The sequence below is a fragment of the Ursus maritimus genome, assembly GCF_017311325.1.
Source record: "Ursus maritimus isolate PB19 chromosome X unlocalized genomic scaffold, ASM1731132v1 scaffold_X1, whole genome shotgun sequence".
NCBI lineage: Eukaryota > Metazoa > Chordata > Mammalia > Carnivora > Ursidae > Ursus > Ursus maritimus.
The window spans coordinates 20,086,294-20,104,019 of NW_024423319.1; the positions used below are offsets into that span (position 1 = coordinate 20,086,294).

The following is a 17,726-nucleotide window of genomic DNA, read 5'->3' on the forward strand; positions in this document are numbered from 1 at the left end:
TTGTCCCTGGCACCTACGAGCCCCTCTCTTGGGACCTGGAGCCTAGCTCACTCCAGCTCAGCTCTGTGCATCAAGAGGTTTGAAGAGAGGCAGCCTTTGTCAGGCTCTGTGGGATCCTTCCCTCACTTTCCCAGAACTAAGAGGAGCCAGGACTGGGACCCTCCCATGATTGAACAGCAGCGGCCGCAGCAACAACAACAACAAACTGCTCTGAGGATCTTGAAGACACTGGCAGAGGGGCAAGGCTTTCTAGTCCCGCCCCACCAGGCACCCATTAAAAATGCTCGGCCTGCTGCCAGACGCTCACCGAGAAAACATAACAAGCCAGTAGGCTTGGTATTAAAAGGAACTTGAGAGGCAAAAGTATTCTGGGCCAAAGACAAAATCTCTCCCAGAATTTTTGGGTGAGATCTTCCATTTAAAAAAAAAATGTTGGCCTTGAAATCAAATCAGAAACACATCAAGTGCCCCAGACCCTTGTCCTCGTCATAGCTTCTTAGCACATGAGTCTTTTTGGTGGATGGGAGTATTTGGCCACCGAAAGTGTCACAGAGGGGTCTGGTTGACTTCACGGGTGAAAGAAGGATTTGCTTCATTGAGGAACGATTTGGGAGGTGATGACATTTGTGTTCGGCGGACATTCCTGAGCGTGTTCCCCGCACTGCATTGTGACCGTGTACGTGCGTGTGGGGCACTGTCGGATTTGTCTGCTAGGGTTAGAACACGAGTCCAATAGACATCAACCTGGCCATGCACACAGGCTTTGTTTCCGTGCAACAACAGTGTCCTTGAGCAAAGGCATCTGACAGAACGGGTCAAGTTGGGCTGCTGGGACTTGGCACCCCCACCCCCTGGCCCCACACCATGTTTTTGTGTCCTACCTGGGCAGCCTCCCACAGGAACGCTGACAAGCTGGGACTATCCCAATGGTAGGCAGATATTACGGAAGAGCTGTTATGAACTGAATGTTTGTGTTCCCCCAAATTCATATGTTGAAGCCCTAACCCCCAATGTGACTGTATATGGAGATAGAGATAGATAGAGGTTAAATGAGGTTTTAAGGGTGGGACCCTAATATGATAGGGCTGGTGCCTTAATAAGGAGAGGAAGAGACACCAGAGTTCTCTCCATCATATGAAGACACAGCAAGATGGTGGCCATCTGCAGGTCAGGGAGGGGGCCCTTCCCAGGAACTGCATCCTGTATCCCTTCTCTGCACTGCTTTCCAAGATGGCATCTCAGGCAGGCCCAGGTATCACCCCCTCCACCTTCACTACCTCTGGGTTTTTGCACCTTTACTACTGTGGGCTCCTCCCAAGCTCTCAGAGAGAGTGAGTGGGGCTGGGCTTTTGCTTTCAGCTTCCAGGAGCCGCCTTCCAGCGTGCTCCTAGTGCACATAAAACCCTCGTAGTATGCTAGTCCCGAGGAGAGAGATGAGACCCGCATGCCTACATCTCCCTTGGCTTTCGTTTCCCTGCCATCCCTTTGGCCTGCAGTGACTGGGTAAGGGGAGCACTTTCCACCTCTTTTTTCTTTCTTTCTTTCTTTTTTTCAAGATTTATTTTTTTATTTTAGGCAGAGAGCAGGGGTGGGGGGAAAGGCAAAGGGAGAGGGAGAGAGAGAATCCCAAGCAGACTCCTTGCTGAGCACAGAGCTTAACGCGGGGCTCGATCCCACAACCCCAAGATCATGACCTGAGCAGAAACCAAGAGTCAGATGCCCAACCGACTGAGCCCCCCAAAGCCCCTTCTCACCTCTTTTTCATCTCAGCCTGAGTTTCTGCTCCCTCTAGCATGTAATAATATGGGCTTGGTTCTTGATATGATGATAATGGGCACTCTCGTTAGTCGGGGCTCCAACCAGAGAAACAATCAATAGGATATAAGATGTGTGTGTGTTTGTGTGTGTGTATTATAAAGCATGGGTTTATGTGATGGGGGGCTGGCTAGGCAAGTGCAAACTTTGCAGGGTAAGCTGGCAGGCTGGAAAGTCAACCATAGCTGTTGCTGCAGCCTTGAGGCAGACTTCCTGCTTCCTCAGGGAGCCCTTAGCCATGGCTCTTCAGGCCTTTCAGCTGAAGCCCACCCTGGTTATGGAGGCTAATCCCGTTGACTTCAAGTCAACTGATGGCAGGTATTAACTACAGCAACAAATACCTTCACAGCAACACCCAAATAAGCATTTGATGAAATAACTGGGGACTACAGCTTAGCCAAGGTGACAGAGGAAACCAACCATCAGAGGAACTAAAGGAATTTAGAAGAAACATCTTTTCTTTGTAGATAAAGTCTGGCTTTCAAGACCGTTGTCTAGTCGTGGGCACAAAAATCCTATTTTGGATATCAAAAGCTAACTATCTTTCTTGTTATATTTCTTGTTATGTTCTTTCTGTGATTGGAATATTGTGGGTAGAATATCAGCCACAGGAAATGTGAATGAGAAAAACACATGAATAAATTTTTTATGTGACATTTTGCCCAAGGAAGGACATTTTGTCTTTACAGCCACAGATCATCTCATTGGAGAAGAAAAAGAAGCAACTAATGAAACCAGCAAGCTTCCATTTGAAAAAAGCATGAACAGGGCAGGTGGTGGGGCTTGTCCCAGGGCATGGTGGGCACAGACTGTTGGAAAAGCACCAGGAAGGCCGAAGCTGAGGAGATGGGAGGCAGGGGGTATTTTCAGCAGTGCTTGGTACTTGGTGAACCCAGAAAGGATGGGCCTATTGCCTTAGGAGCAGGGCTCATATTATTAGCTGCTAGAGGCAATGAGTTCAAGGTAGATCTGTGCCCAGTAAATTTGCTTTTGATTCTGGAAAAGGTACCAAAGGTTTTCCCAACCCTGGACCCACACTACCTTCTCCTCTCTTGATCCTCCCAGCCCAGCCAGTGCCAGGCCGTGCCTGGGAGTGGTGGGGGTGGGGGGTGGTGAGGTGCTTGGGCTGCATGCAAAGCCCCTCCTGGGAGGCAGCGAGGACAGTGGGGAGGTGGGCAGCTGGGGTCCTGACCACCGTTCTCCAGGCTTCACAGATGCTGATGCTACATCTTTCAATATAATTCAGTGGGAAAGGACAGTTTATTTTATTTTGATTAATAGTTTAAGTAACATTTTTGGTGTTTTAAAAAACAGTTTTGTTGAGGGACGCCTGGGTGGCTCAGTCGGTGAAGCGTCTGCCTTCGTCTCAGGTCATGATCTCAGGGTCCTGCGATAGAGCCCTGTGTTGGGCTCCCTGCTCAGCGGGGAGCCTGCTTCTCCCTCTCCCTCTCCCTCTGCCCCTCCCCCTGCTCATACTCTCTCTCTCAAGTAAATAAATAAAATCTTAAAAATACGTTTTGTTGAGGTACAATTCATATAACATACATTTCACTCACTTAAAGTCTTTTAGTCTCGTCACAGATCCACACACCATCTCCACGGTTAGTTCCAGGGTATTCTCATCACCATGAAGAGAAACCCCATACCTTTAGCTATCATCCCCCATGTACACCAGCCCCTGGCAACCACTCACGTGGTAACTCTATGTTTAATCTTTGAGAGACTTATTGGTTCTTTTACTCTGCACAACAGCCCTATGGGGGTATAGGTACTTTTATTATCTTCATGTGGCAGATGGGAAAACTGAGGCACAGAGTGGCTAAGTGGTCTGCTGAACTGCCCAAGGCCACACAACTAACAAGTGGTAGAGCCGTGATTTGAGCCCAGGGGCCCTGGCGCCAGAGTTCCAGTGCTGATGGCTGCCCTTTGCTGCCCCTTGGCTCACAGACCATGTCCAAGTCCCATGAGGCCCTGGGGCAGCCAGGTCTCTGACTGTGGCCGGCGTGCACTCTTGCCAAGTCCTCCCACTTCAGCTCGCAGGCCGAGCCTGTTCCCTTTGTCCCCAGAGGAGCTTTGCAGCCACGGCCACTCAGAAGGAGGCCAGGTTCTGGGCGGCGCTGTGAAAGGCCCACACATTTCCTCATTTTTGCTACTGTGGGCCATGTTATTGACTGCAAGGAGATTGATTTATCAAATCCAAAGGCAAAGCGATCCAGAGAACAGGAATGAGGATGCTGCGTTTTCATGAAGGCTCCATGCCCCACACCTTGCATATTTAATGACCAGAAGAATTCCGTTTATGGACAACCAGCAGATGCTTTGGTGGCCATGATGAGGCTCCAGATCTTCCAAAGGAGTAGCCTCCACCTGTGGCCACACTGGGGGAGGGGGCTGGAAAGAGAAGGAGGAAAATCCAGTTGGAAGGAAAGAAACGGAGCTGGCCTGTGCACATGGAGGTGGTCTGGGGGCTAGAGCCCAAATAGGCAGAGAGACCGGAGGAAAAGCCTTCTGCAATCTGGGATTTGGAAAGACCTGCGCCTGGATCTCCAGCCCCGGTGCTGTCTCAGGCTGAACCCCTTTCAAGTGTGGGCTAGGTGACTCAGGGACAAACTTAACCTGCTAGGGGCAGAGCTCCCTCATATCAGAAGCCACAGCAGCAAAAAGCAGGATTCTCTGTTCTCCCTGCCCCGGGGACAACCTCTGGTAACACCTTTGGGTGTCTTCCTCCTGATGGGTAGACCAGATTGTGGCAGGTGGCAAGAACTCCCTTGAAAATATCACAGTGCATGTGCGTGTGTGTGTGTGTGTGTGTGTGTGTGTGTGTGTTCTCCTTACAATCCTCCTTCCCCCAATTTCAAGCAGGGATCCTGGCCTGGCTTTTTCAGGCACCCCCCATTTCAGGGAGGCTAGAGGCCAGGTCCTGTGAAGCCCACTTTCCTTCCCATCATTTGAAAAGCAATGGAGCCCTGGATGGCTCATTTCATGGAGCACATGAGTCTTGGTCTTAGGGTCATGAAATTGAGCCCCATGATGGGCGTAGAGTTTACTTAAAAAAAAAAAAGAGAGAGAAAGAGAAAAGCAAATTGAGGAGCCTGTGCAAGGTGGGGGGCGGGCAGAATGGGCAGAGGTGCAGGGGAGAGATCTTGTACTGCCCTGGGCATCGGGCATGGGAGGGGGGGGTCTCCTGCACACCTTTTTAAAGCAAAACCCGAATTTTAATGGTAGTGTCTTTTTTTTTTATTTAAAGATTTTATTTATTTATTTGACAGAGAGAGAGACAGCCAGCGAGAGAGGGAACACAAGCGGGGGCAGGGGGGAGGAAGAAGTAGGCTCCCAGCAGAGGAGCCTGAAGCGGGGCTCGATCCCAGAATGCTGGGATCACGCCCTGAGCCAAAGGCAGATGCTTAACGACTGAGCCACCCAGGCGCTCCTTAATGGTAGTGTCTTTTAAACACATTTATTTGGCACTGAAAATTGAGAAAATTGGTATGGAACAGAGAAATACTTACCTATTGCAATTGTGTTTTGCCAAAAAAACACAATGTAAAACCACCAGTGTTTATTTCCACATCTCTTTGCCCCAAGAACCTTTTGCTTTCATACCCTTAATACTGGGTTGCGTCTTGTCATCGACCTTAGAAGCCAAAGACACACAGGCACATGCAAAGTGCCAAAGAAATGTTGGATTATGCTAATGATCACGAGTCTTTAGCATAATTCTGCATCTTGTTGCTACCTGTCCATATCCCCTTGTTTTCAACTCCCAGAAAGCCTCTTTGCAAGGCAACATGGACATTCACACCTGTATCCAACCAGATCTCCATCCCAAGTGCAAGACAAGCTTTTATTTTTTTTTACTATTTTTATTATTATTATTATTTTTAGAGTGAGAGAGTGGGAGAGAAGAGTGTGTAGGTAGGGTGGGGAGGGACTGAGGGAGAGGGAGACAGAGAATCTTAAGCAGGCTCCATACCCAGTGTGGAGACTGATGAGGGGCTCAATCTCACCACCCTGAGTTCATGACCTGAAACCAAGAGTCAGACACTTAACCAACTAAGCCACCCAGGTGCACCAAGAGAAGCCTTTAAATGTGAATAAACTTAACCAAAGAGGTAAAAGATCTGTACTCTAAAAGCTATAGAACACTTATGAAAGAAATTGAGGAAGACACAAAGAAATGGAAAAAACATTCCATGCTGATGGATTGGAAGAACAAATATTGTTAAAATGTCTGTGCTACCCAAAGCAATCTATACATTCCATGCAATCCCTATCAAAATACCATCAACCTTTTTCACAGAGCTGGAACAAATAATCCTAAAATATGTATGGAACCAGAAAAGACCCTGGATAGACAAAGGAATGTTGAAAAAGAAAACCAGAGCTGGAGACTTCCAGACTTCGTTGTATTGCAAAGCCATGATCATCAAGACAGTATGGTACTGGCACAAATACAGACACATAGATCAAAGGAACAGAATAGAGAGCCCAGAAATGTACCCACAACTCTATGGCCAACTAATATTTGACAAAGCAGAAAAGAATATCCAATGGAAAAAAGACAGTCTTTTCAACAAATGGTGTTAGGAACACTGGACAGACACATGCAGAAGAATGAAAATGGACCATTTCCCTACACCATACACAAAAATAGACTTAAAATGGATGAAAGACCTAAATGTGAGACAGGAATCCACCAAAATCCTAGAGGAGAACACAGGCAGCAACCTCTTTGACCTCGGCCACAGCAACTTCTGGTTAGACACGTCTCCAGAGGTGAGGGAAACAGAGGCAAAGACAAGCTTCATCAGGATAAAAAGCTTTTGCATAGCAAAGGAAACAATCAATGAAACTGAAAGGCAACCTACAGAATGGGAGAAGATATTTGCAAATGACATATCAGATAAAGGGCTAGTATCCAAAACCTATAAAGAACTTATGAAACACCCCAAAACCAAAAAATCCAGTCAAGAAATGGGCAGAAGACATGAACAGACATTTCTCCAAAAAAAGACATACAAATGGCCAACAGACACATGAAAATATGCTCCACATCACTTGGCATCAGGGAAATACAAATCAAGACCAAAAAATGAGATACTACCTCACACTGGTCAGAATGGCTAAAATCAACAAGTCAGGAAACAACCCATGTTGGTGAGGGTGCGGAGAAAGAGGAAGCTTCCTACACTGTTGGTGGGAATGCAAACTGGTGCAGCCACTCTGGAAAATGGTATGGAGGTTCCTCAAAAAGTTAAAAGTAGAGCTACCCCATGACCTAGCAATTACACTACTAGGTATTCATCCAAAGGATACAAACATAGTGATTTGAAGGGACACATGCACCCCAATGTTTATAGCAGCTTTATCAACAATAGCCAAACTATGGAAAGAGCCCAGATGTCCGTCGACAGATGAATGGATAAAGAAGATGTGGAGTATGTGTACACACACATACACACACACACACACACACACACACACACACACACACACACACCCTGGAATATTACTCAGCCACCAAAAAGAATGAAATCTTGCCATTTGCAAAGATGTGGGTGGAACTAGAGGGTATTATGCGAAATGAAATAAGTCAGTCAGAGAAAGATAAATACCATATGTTTTTGCTCATATGTGGAATTTAAGAAACAAAACAGGTGAACATAGGGGAAGGGAAGGAAAAATAAAATTAGATAAAATGAGAGGGAGGCAAACCACGAGAGAATGTTAACTCCAGGGAACAAACTGAAGGTTGCTGGAGAGGAGGGGGCGGGGGGATGGGGTAACTGGGGGATGAGCATTAAGGAGGGCACTTGATGGAATGAGCACTGGGTGTTATATGCAACAGATGAATCACTGAATTCTACCCCTCAAACTAATAATACACTGTATGCTAACTAAGTTCAATTTAAATAAAAAATTTTTTAAAAAAGAAAAAAATAATGCGAATTTCAGATGCCTCGGAGTTTCTCTATCGTGGAGAAACACCAAGTCCCATTTCTGCTGCCTGTTTGGTTGGCTCTTTTCTTCTCCGTCCCACTGCTGGAGCAGCTCTTCTGGTAGGTGGCAGTGGGACTGATGGTCAAGTTACTGAGGCCCTTCCCTGGCATTCGTGAGGACAGATAAGAGGGTGCTTTCCTTACTGTAATATTTGAAGAATTAATTCATGAAATTCAAATTCAAATCTCAATTGACTCTGGTAAAGTAAACGGTGAGTGAGGGTTAAGTGCTAAGCAAGAGCTCTCTATTTCATTCGTTTTTCAACATCCAAGGCAACCATGTCTGTTCTGATGGCCTCTTCTGTTGCATCTCTTCTTTACTGTCCTGCCCTTGGGGCAGCCAGCCTTGGGCGGGGGCTGGGTAGTTGGTACCAGGGCTGAGGGGCAAGTTACTGGAGCTCTCTATCAGCATTTCTGAGGAGGAATGATAAGAAGCTGCTGTATCTTCTAGAAATTGAAATTTTCTTTTGAAGGCATCTGGGAAAACTCAAGATCCAAGATCGGGCTGAACTTCTGTGGTGTCTCCATCGAGGTCCGGTCACAGCTTGAAGGGCCTGTTGGATCATTGGGTCTGAATGGGAAAGCGATGCTCGAGGCTCTCGAATTGGTGTAAGTTGGCCTGGAAAGGATTCCAGCCTAGTCTGGGCAGTGGAATCCAGACTTGCAATAAATAGGAAGCCTGCCTGCGTGCTTTTCAACAGCTCATCATTGAATGGCTTTAACCAGTCTCTATTTTGGACACTTGGGTCATTTCTAATTTCTGTTAGGTCAAACAATGCTGCCGTCAGCGATTCTGCACACACATCTTTGAACGCTCGTGCAAGTGTTCTCTGTAACAGATTCCCGTCATGTTGAAAGCCTAGTCAGTTATCCTCACTCATGGAGCTTTAAATACAGATTCCTGGGCTTTCCTCTAGCCCCTCTAAATGCTATTCTTTGAGGCCAGGGCCCACGCAGATGTTCTTATTCCAAACCTCCAGGTGGTCCTGACTTACAGCCCAAGTTGAAACTCTCCCGAGAATCGCCAAACTGCAGTTGTGTGCATTGCCCTCCAACCCGTGAGGGAGAGAGAGGGCCTGTGTGGCCATGCTCCATCTACACCCGCTGTTGCCAGTCATTACATCTGGGGCCCAGGTGATCGGAACGACGTGACTAGAGCGCCGCCCACGTTCCCGTTGTTCCTGTCACTGCGAGAGAACCCTAGCACCCTCTCCGTGCTGACTGGCAATTTGCGTGTCCTTCGCTCATTTCCTCTTCATTGGGTACTTAATCATTGCCTTACTGATTTGAAAGAGCTCGGTTTTTATGTTTTATGTAGTACCTACAATGGAATAAGTGTTTATTAAGGTAAATAACTAAGAAAGATGAAAATGGAAAATCTTACAAAGAACAATTTCAAAAACGCTGAGAACACAGACAATTGAGGTGAGTAAAACAGGCGAACAATGGTTTGAGGGAGCAGTTTCTGCAACATGTTGTCAGGATAGGGTGAGATAAGACCCATCTGTCTAGTCATTTCATGTAGCGAGTGGCTATGAGCTCCCTGTGGTTTTGTATTAAGCTATACTGGCTTCCGGAAAAGAGGCTGTAGGAAAATCAGGCACCATTCCCCTTCCCCCTCCCAGGCATAAACTTGGGTCTCTGTGGCCTTTTTCTTCCACCTCAAATTGCTACACTTATACTTAAAAAGCACCTCTGTACTTTAAGAAACTATTTTTCCTGATGTTCTATTATGGAAATTTTCAAGTAATCAGAAAAGTTTGAAGAGATGTACATTGAATCTTCATAGACCGCCTCCTAGATTCTATAATTAACACGTTACTCTATTTGCTTTACCATATCTATCTCTCTACCCATCTCCTGTATCCACCCATCAATCATCTTTTTTTGTGCTTCCAAGTAAGTTTCAGACATGAGTACACTTCGCCCTGAGCACTCCAGCAGATCATTAATTAGAGTTCAATATTTGTGTAAGATTTTTCTATTTTAGGTAAAATTTACTTAGAGTGACATGCCCAGATCTCAAACGGAACATTTTCTGAGTTTTGGCAATGCGTACACCCATGTCACCCACATCACTACCAAGATAGAGAATTTACCAAGGGCGCCGGGGTGGCCCAGTGGGTTAAGCATCTGACTCCTGATTTCGGCTCAGGTCATGATCTCAGGGTTGTGAGATTGAGCCGTGCATCTGCCTGGGCCCCATGCTGAGTGTGGAACCTGCTTAAGATTCTCTCTCTCCCTCTCTCTCTGCCCCTCCCCCAGCTCTCCCTCTCTCTCTCAAAGGAAAAAAAAAAGAATTTACCATCACCCCAGAAAGTTCCCTTGTGCCCTTTTTCAGTCAAGCCCCATAGCTGTCCCAAGGATCCCCTGGCTCTGATTTTTTTCTCACCATAGATCACTTTTGTCCATTTTAGCACTTTATTTTTGAAATTTTTATTTACTTATTTGGTGGGGAGGGGCAGTGGGAGAGAGAGAATCTCAAGCAGACTCCACACCCAGCTCAGAGTCCGACGTGGGGCTCGATCCCAAGACCCTGAGATTAGGAGTCAGACGCTTAACTGACTGAGCCACCCAGGTGCTCCAACTTCAGTGCTTTATACAGATGGAATCATTCAGTGCATATGCTCTGTGTCTGGCTTCTTTCTCTCAGCATAACGCATTTGAAATTTATCCACGTCGTAGCTTGTTATCAGTAGTTCATTCCTCTTTATTGCTGAGGACTCTGACTTTATGCAGATGTGTAGTTCTGCTTTGAACTAACAGACCGCTTTATTTATCCATTCTCCTATTGGTAGGTGCTGTGAAATTCTGGTACTTTTCTCTTTGTAGACAATGTGCTACCTTTATTGGTATTAGGTATATCAGCCTTTGTCTGTCATGTGTTCCAAAGTTTTTAAAAAATTTGTCATTTATCTTTTGACTTTCATGGTGTGTTTTCCTGTATGCAAGTTGCTATATTTTATATGGGCAATTTCATCAGTCTTTTCCTTCATGGATGCTGGGTTTCATGTCATGATTGGAGAAGCTTGATCTACTCTATAGTGTAAAAATATCCACCCTTGTTTTCCTTTTTTTTTTTTTTAAAGATTTTATTTATTTATTCGACAGAGATAGAGACAGCCAGCGAGAGAGGGAACACAAGCAGGGGGAGTGGGAGAGGAAGAAGCAGGCTCATAGCGGAAGAGCCCGATGTGGGGCTCGATCCCGGAACGCCGGGATCACGCCCTGAGCCGAAGGCAGACGCTTAACCGCTGTGCCACCCAGGCGCCCCCACCCTTGTTTTCTGATAGTGCTTTTACGGGTTCTTTTTTCTATGATAAGTTTTGAATTATCTGAATTTATCTTGATGTCAGGAGTGAGGTAGAGGATCCAGATTTATAGTTCAAGTGGCTAGTCAATTTTTCCAACACCATGTACTGAGTTTCCCTCACTGATTTGAAACACCATTTTCTTCATTGTCTTAATTCCCATGTCTGCTTCTATTTCCTTTCTGCGGGCTCAACTGTCTTGTCCTGGGTCAAGGGCCACACTGAAAGAAAGAGACAGAGAGAAAGAAAAATAATTATATACAGTTGACCCATGAACGACACAGGGGTTGGGGGGGCCAACCCCCGGTGCGGTTGAACCCATGTATAGCTTTTGACTCCGCCAAAACTTAAGTACTAACAGCCTACTATTGACTGGAAGCCTTACTGATAACATCAAGTCTGTTCATACATATTTTGTATGTCATATGTATTCTATACTGTATTCTTACCATAAAGTAGGCTAGAGAAAAGAAAATGTTATCAAGAAAATCATGAGCAAGAGAAAATATATTTACAGGACCATACTATATTTATTGGGGAAAAAATCTACATATGAGAGGACCCACACAGTTCAAACCTGTGTTGTTCACGAGTCAAATGTGTAGAGAATGTTTAATTTTATGTGTCACCTTGACTGGGCCATGGGGTGCCCAGATTAAGCCTTGTTTCTGGGTGTGTCTGTGAGGGTGTTTCTGGATGAGATCAACATTTGAATCAGTGGACTCAGTAAGCAGATGGCCCTCCCCAACGTGGGTGGGCATCTTCCAATCTGGTGCGGACCTGAATAGAACAAAAGACAGAGGAAGGTGGAATTAGCCCCTTTTTTCCCTGCTCCCCTCCTTGAGCTGGGATGCGTCATCTCCTGACTTCAGACTGGGATTTACACAAATGGCTCCCCTGTTCTTAGGCCTTCGGGCTCAGACTGAACTACAGCACTGCCTGTCCTGGGTCTCCAGCCTGCAGATGGCAGACTGTGGGACTTCTCAGCCTCCAGAATCGTGTGACCTGATTCCTTGTAATAAATCTCTCTGTATATATATATATATCCCGATCTATCTATATCTATCTATCTCTATATATAGAGATAGATATATCTCCATCCTATTGGTTCTGTTTCTTTGGAGAACCCTGACTAACACACACACACACACACACACACACACCCCACACGTATAGCTCCCACTGGTTCTGTTCTCTTCTATAACCCTGATGGAGGCACCCACCGACACACCCGTTGACTCCATGAGGCTGGGGACCATGTCTGTCTCCCTCCCTGTGCTTGGCACAAGCATGCTTGTTGAATCACTGAATGGCCACACACTAGAGAAGCCATATGCATCTTCAGAACCCCGTGTTCACTGGCAGACCCCCCTGACTTCCTAGGCTGAATGGCAAGTGAGAGATAGTACCTTCTCTACAGACCTTGGCCCCAGGGCCTCCAGGGGCCTGAGCCTGCTCTAGTGAAGGAGGGAGGCCCTGGGGTCTCACAAAGCTACCTGGGGACTTCTAGAATTTTCTTTGGGCTTGGCCTCAGAGTTAGGAGGGGGTGATAGGATAGTGATCGTGGTTCTTTCTGCACTGCTATGGGAAGGCCATCAGCTTCTGGCCTGCAAGCTCCTCAGGGAAGGACTTGCATAGGCCAGGGGCCTATGAGGGACTCCAACCAAGGGCACTGTTGTCTGAAGCAGGATGATAGGGAACTGTCTTCTTGGGAAGCATCCAGAGGACTCTAAGCTCTTTCACTATTTTTTTCAAGGGGCCTAGAGGATTCCAGCTCAGTGCGGGGCCCAGTCCAGGAGCATCCCCCTGGGGATGGAAACTTAGGGCCTAGTCCAGATGCACCCCACTCTTCTTGACCAGGCCGTTAAGACGCTGAGAGGCTGGGATGCTGGGATGCAGGCTCAAAACCCATTTGTCTGCCCAGGAGAAGGGCGGGGAAAGGGGGAAGAAGTCCTACCTGAGTGAGAGTGAGAGGAAGTAATGGAAGGAGCAGTGTCTTCTCATAGAGGGGCAGGACAGAACAGATCTCAGAGCAGGAGAGGGCTAGGCTGCGGGCCGGAGGCTCCCAGGAGCTAAGGCACAGTGTTTTTCTGGAAGGAGGGAGAGTCCAGTGCTGCCAGAGGGGCAAATCCACTGAGGACCGAAAACTTGCATTGGACTTCTGGCCAGGAGGACGCCATACTCGGAACAGTGTGCTTAGGGGAGGGGGCGGGGACTGGAGCTAGGTCATTCTGGGTTGAGAAGTCAGTGGGAGGGTGGCAGGGAGCTAGAGCTGCAGCTGGGTGTGCTGTGATATTTAGGGTCTTTTGAACATCGCCTTTGGAAGCCCCTGCGTGGAATCCAGCAGAGGAGAGCCTGAAGGCACAAAAGAGAGGGGAGCTAAGTGCAGCAGAATGGTGGGAGCTGTCACCTCCAAGGAGAAGCCTGGGACAACCATGCTGGGGGAACAAGGAAGGGCCCGAGATCAGAAGGAAAGGACCCCTGGGGGACAGTGAGACCATGCTGGGGTAAGGTGGTGGGACAGGCTCAGGGAGCTGCCAACACTGCCGTCCACGCTGGCTCAGCCTCGAGGTAGTGGCTGGCTGGGGTGGGCAGTGAGCCCTCCAGGTGAAAGACGGAACCAGTCCAGGGGGCTGAGCTCAGCATTTCTTTGGGGGCTCAGACAGCCAACAGAGTGGGGACAGCTGTAGCCCCTGGAGCCCTCTGGAAGGTTGAGGAGACCTGACTGGGAGGGCTGGGTTGCGGGATCCACAGGGATTCAAACTCCCAACTGCTGGCTAGAAGCAATAGTCAGCGGGCAGGTGGGTCCAACACAGAATCAGGAAGGGCACCTGGCCCAAACCCTAATGCCCTTGGGCCCATTGGAGACTGGACAGGAGAGCTGGGCATGAGTGCCCTGGCATGGCCCTGAGGTGAAGCTGTGGCTTGCCTGGAGCCTGGCACCCTGGGGCACTTGACGTAACGCTGGGAGTGAGGCCTGGAGCTCAGGGACATCGGTAGGACACATTCATTACCCAGACCTAGGAGGAATGCTCTGCAAGCAGCAGGGCCTGTGTGGAGCCTGTGGGCCAAGGGTAGGGCTTTTGAGTAAAGACTGTGTCCACCACCCCTCTGGCCCAAAGGCTGCCCATCTTTGCTCTTAGCCACAGCCATTGAGAATGGTGGGTGGGGGCACCCTCTTGGAGCATTTTAGGCTCTATCGGACAGGACAGGATGCCTCAGTGCACGTGCCTCCCTCAGCCCTCAACGTGTGCTCATTGTGGTGGAACATTTTGTACGTCCAGAACGAAGATATCAGCTCTCGCAGCCAGTTGGGATAAATGTGATGTATTCAGTTTGTACTACAAACGGTGCCAACCGGCGCTTCCGCTCTGCTCTTGTGGCACGCGGCAGGGACCTCCCAGCTAGCTCCCCTGCTACCTTTGCGGGCGTGCGCTTTCATGGGAGAGGCACGGGCCCCGGCCATCCTATTAGGGTCCCCTTCTGAGTGAGGCCCGACCATAAGCCAAATTCATATTAGGCTCTGTGGAAGCCACTTGGTTGCTTTGAGGGGGTGGCCCGAGTACGGAGTCCCGGGAGTCCCCTGTGGCTTTCGTGTACTTTAAATCGGAAACAACCGGCAGCCAATCCGCGTGCTGCAAAGGCCAGCGGGAAGAAGAGCGGAGGGGGCCCAAGGGAGGCCGGGCGGTGGGGGGGCAGCGGGTGGGGACCGAAGGAGCGGCGCTGGGACGCCAGGGGGCGGGGCTCCGGAAGGGGTGGAGCTCGTCGGGGGCGGAGCTCCGCGCGGGAGGGACGGGGGAGGGGGCAAAGTGCCGCGGTAACTGCCCTTCCACTGCAGTCCCGGACCCCAAGCGAAGCTCGGCGGCCCTGGCGCCCTCGGGGCCCGCGGAGCTGCTGGCGCTCCGCACTCAGGGTGAACGCGGTTGGGTTTAGGCTAGGCTCTCGGAGAGGGGGTGGAGGGGAGGCGGCAAGTCCCTCCTCTCCCGGGCCGGCTTTGCCAAGTGGCAGGAATTTATTCTCCCGTGCCGCCTGCCTTAGCGCGCCCACACCCCGTAAGGTGTCCCTTACATGGGAGGAATACGGATCTTTAATTGGGTCTGTCACCCTCTGAGTGGAAAGAGGATGGGGTGTAGAATGAAGGCCTGGGGTAAAAAAAAAAAAAAATGACGCGCTTCACCAACTTCTTAGCCCTCAGCTCTTGGTGGGGCATCTTCCCGCTGCGCTAGACACCGAGTAGCCACTTGAAAGAACCAAAGACACCAGTAGGCTTAGCTGACACGGATTCGTAAGTAACGGATGCTCCCTTGAAAAATGAAAACATAGAGGCACTTTTCTCCTGGCTGTTTATTACAGTACAAAGAAAAAACGCACTGGCTTGAAACAGACGCCAGATTTCAAATGTAGAGGCAAAATAGGAAGTGGCAATTAAAACGTGATTACACAATTCTGGGCACTGAGGAAAAGTTTACAGGACAGTGGGTGTGGGTTTTCTATAACAGACACTTAAATATACATGACGATAATTGCAGATAAAAACCATCAAAGACAAACCCCAAGTCAACTATTAATGTTTACAGACTCCCCCCCACCCCACCCCAACCACAGACCTTACATGAAAACAAATACTGAAAGGCTTTAAACCAGGAACTTCTCACCTCCGCCCTGCAAGGTGCCACTGGAGAAGTGGGAGCCTGGGGGTTTCTCTGTCTGAATGATAAAGGGAGGACACTCTGGGTCCTCAGGGTGGACAGCACAGCCAGTGTTCAGCTCACAGGCCCTCTCTACACCCCTCCCAGATCTGCAGGACCCTTAGCCTCCTGGCAAATTTCCCCTGCAGGACACCTTGTACAGCTTGCTGTAATATGCGCATCACTTAAGAGCCGGGGGAGACTGACAGTTTTGCAAAAGAGTTTAAGAATCACACAAGACAATAGCATTTTTAGTGAAAATGGCAATAAGCGGCCAAGGGGTTTCTATTTGGCATTTGTCAGTTTGTACAATGCCTCTTGGTCACATCCACGTCTCACTGCACCAAAACTGTAAGCAACTCAACCACCTGGCTTCTAAGGTAGCACTGGGGCTTCACAAGGGAGCGCTGGAGCAAAGAACACAGCCTGCATATTTGCAACAATGTATAATCAACACAAACAATGCATAATAAACACAACTCTACTGAAACAAAAGCCGTCACTTTATTTACAAAGTCACAAAATGAAGTATAAATACTTCTGTCATTAACGTTTAGGAAAACCATTTACAAAATTTTCAAATATGTACAGGTAGCTTGAAAAAAATCACCAGCTTTCCATTTTGTCACAGGTAGAGAGAGGGATGAGCACAGACGGATGCCACTCAAATCGTGGGGAGGAAACAACGGTGTGGCTGTGGGGCCGGCCGTGAATTTGCTATGGCTCCATGCCACTGCCTGAAGTGGTGTGGGCGTGGGGGTTTCTGCGGGCACTTAAAGCCCCCAGGGCTCTGGGTGGCAGCGGTGGCGGCGTGCTCTTTCAATACGTCCTCGATGAGCCTCGGGTCGTACACCCAGCCCTCCTCTGGGCTCCCACTGGGGCCTTTCAAGAGCGCTTCAGTGAAATTCACCTCACTGCAGTTAGGGGCTGAGAGCAGACCCTTTAGTGGGGGCTGGGGCCAGGGGCAAAAAGTCGTAGGGGGGCAGCTTAGGGGGGGCACCCATTCTGCCGAATGGACCTGGAGACTTGCTGGCGGCGATGGCAGAGGCGACGGCGGCGGCCACATAGCTTGGTGGCTCCATGCCCTGTATGGGACTCATGGGACCAAAGCTGGCCATGCCCTGCTGGCGGGACTTGGCGGCACTGAGCACAGGCACGGGACCCTGCACCGGGCTCTGCCTGAGGCTCTGGTTGCCCAGACCGGCACTCACCTTCTGGCCAGGCCTACCTCCTGGGGCCACCTGATTGGGGGGCACAACTGTCTGCTGTGATGGAAGTGTGGGCGCTGCCAGGGGAGCTCTGGCAGATGCCTTGGTGAAGATCGAGTTGCTCTCAAAGTGTGGCTGGATGCTGTCATCTACGTGGCTCATGGGGAGCTCCCTCGAGACCGCTGTGGTCCCCGCTGCAGCTGCCGCTGCCGCCGCCACCACCGCCGCCGCCCTTCTGGCATCATTGAACACTGGGGGCATTTTTGGCACATGGGGCTGTCTGAGCTGGTGGGGCCTTGGGAGCTGGCTGCCCAGGGCTCTGGGACAGAACCCAGGCAGGGGCGCTCCTGAGCGGGAGGCCTTGGAAATCTGCAGGTGCTGGCTGCCCAGGGGGTTCTGGCCTGAGCTCCAGCATATGGGAAACGGAGGGTTACAGTTGAAAATTCCTTGTTGCTTGCCGGGAGTCAGAGAGGCCATGCCCCTGCCCTTGCGGCTCTGGGGCCCAGTGGGTGGGATCATTGCTGGATTCGGGTTATTCTGAAGGAGTCCAGCTGTGGGTGGCATCATGGGCTGACTAGATGGGGGGCTTGCCTTGGTCTGGCTATACTTGGAGGTGACTTGTTCTTGGACGGCTACAGAAAGAGAGAAGTGGGGGTCAGTGCCGTAGTCATCCTCAACGTGGGCTTCTGCCCTTGGCTCCCCAGC

General features: G+C 49.3%; 1 protein-coding gene across 1 annotated transcript in view; it reads right to left on the minus strand.

The window, feature by feature from the left end:
- Positions 1–15,451: 15,451 nt before the first annotated feature.
- Positions 15,452–17,726, minus strand: part of MAMLD1 (mastermind like domain containing 1) — a 119,906-nt gene continuing 117,631 nt past the window's right edge. Inside the window, 2 exon segments of the mRNA XM_040628127.1 lie at positions 15,452–16,777; positions 16,779–17,653. Of these exon segments, the coding sequence (XP_040484061.1) occupies positions 16,478–16,777; positions 16,779–17,653 (1,175 nt within the window). The 3' untranslated portion in view covers positions 15,452–16,477.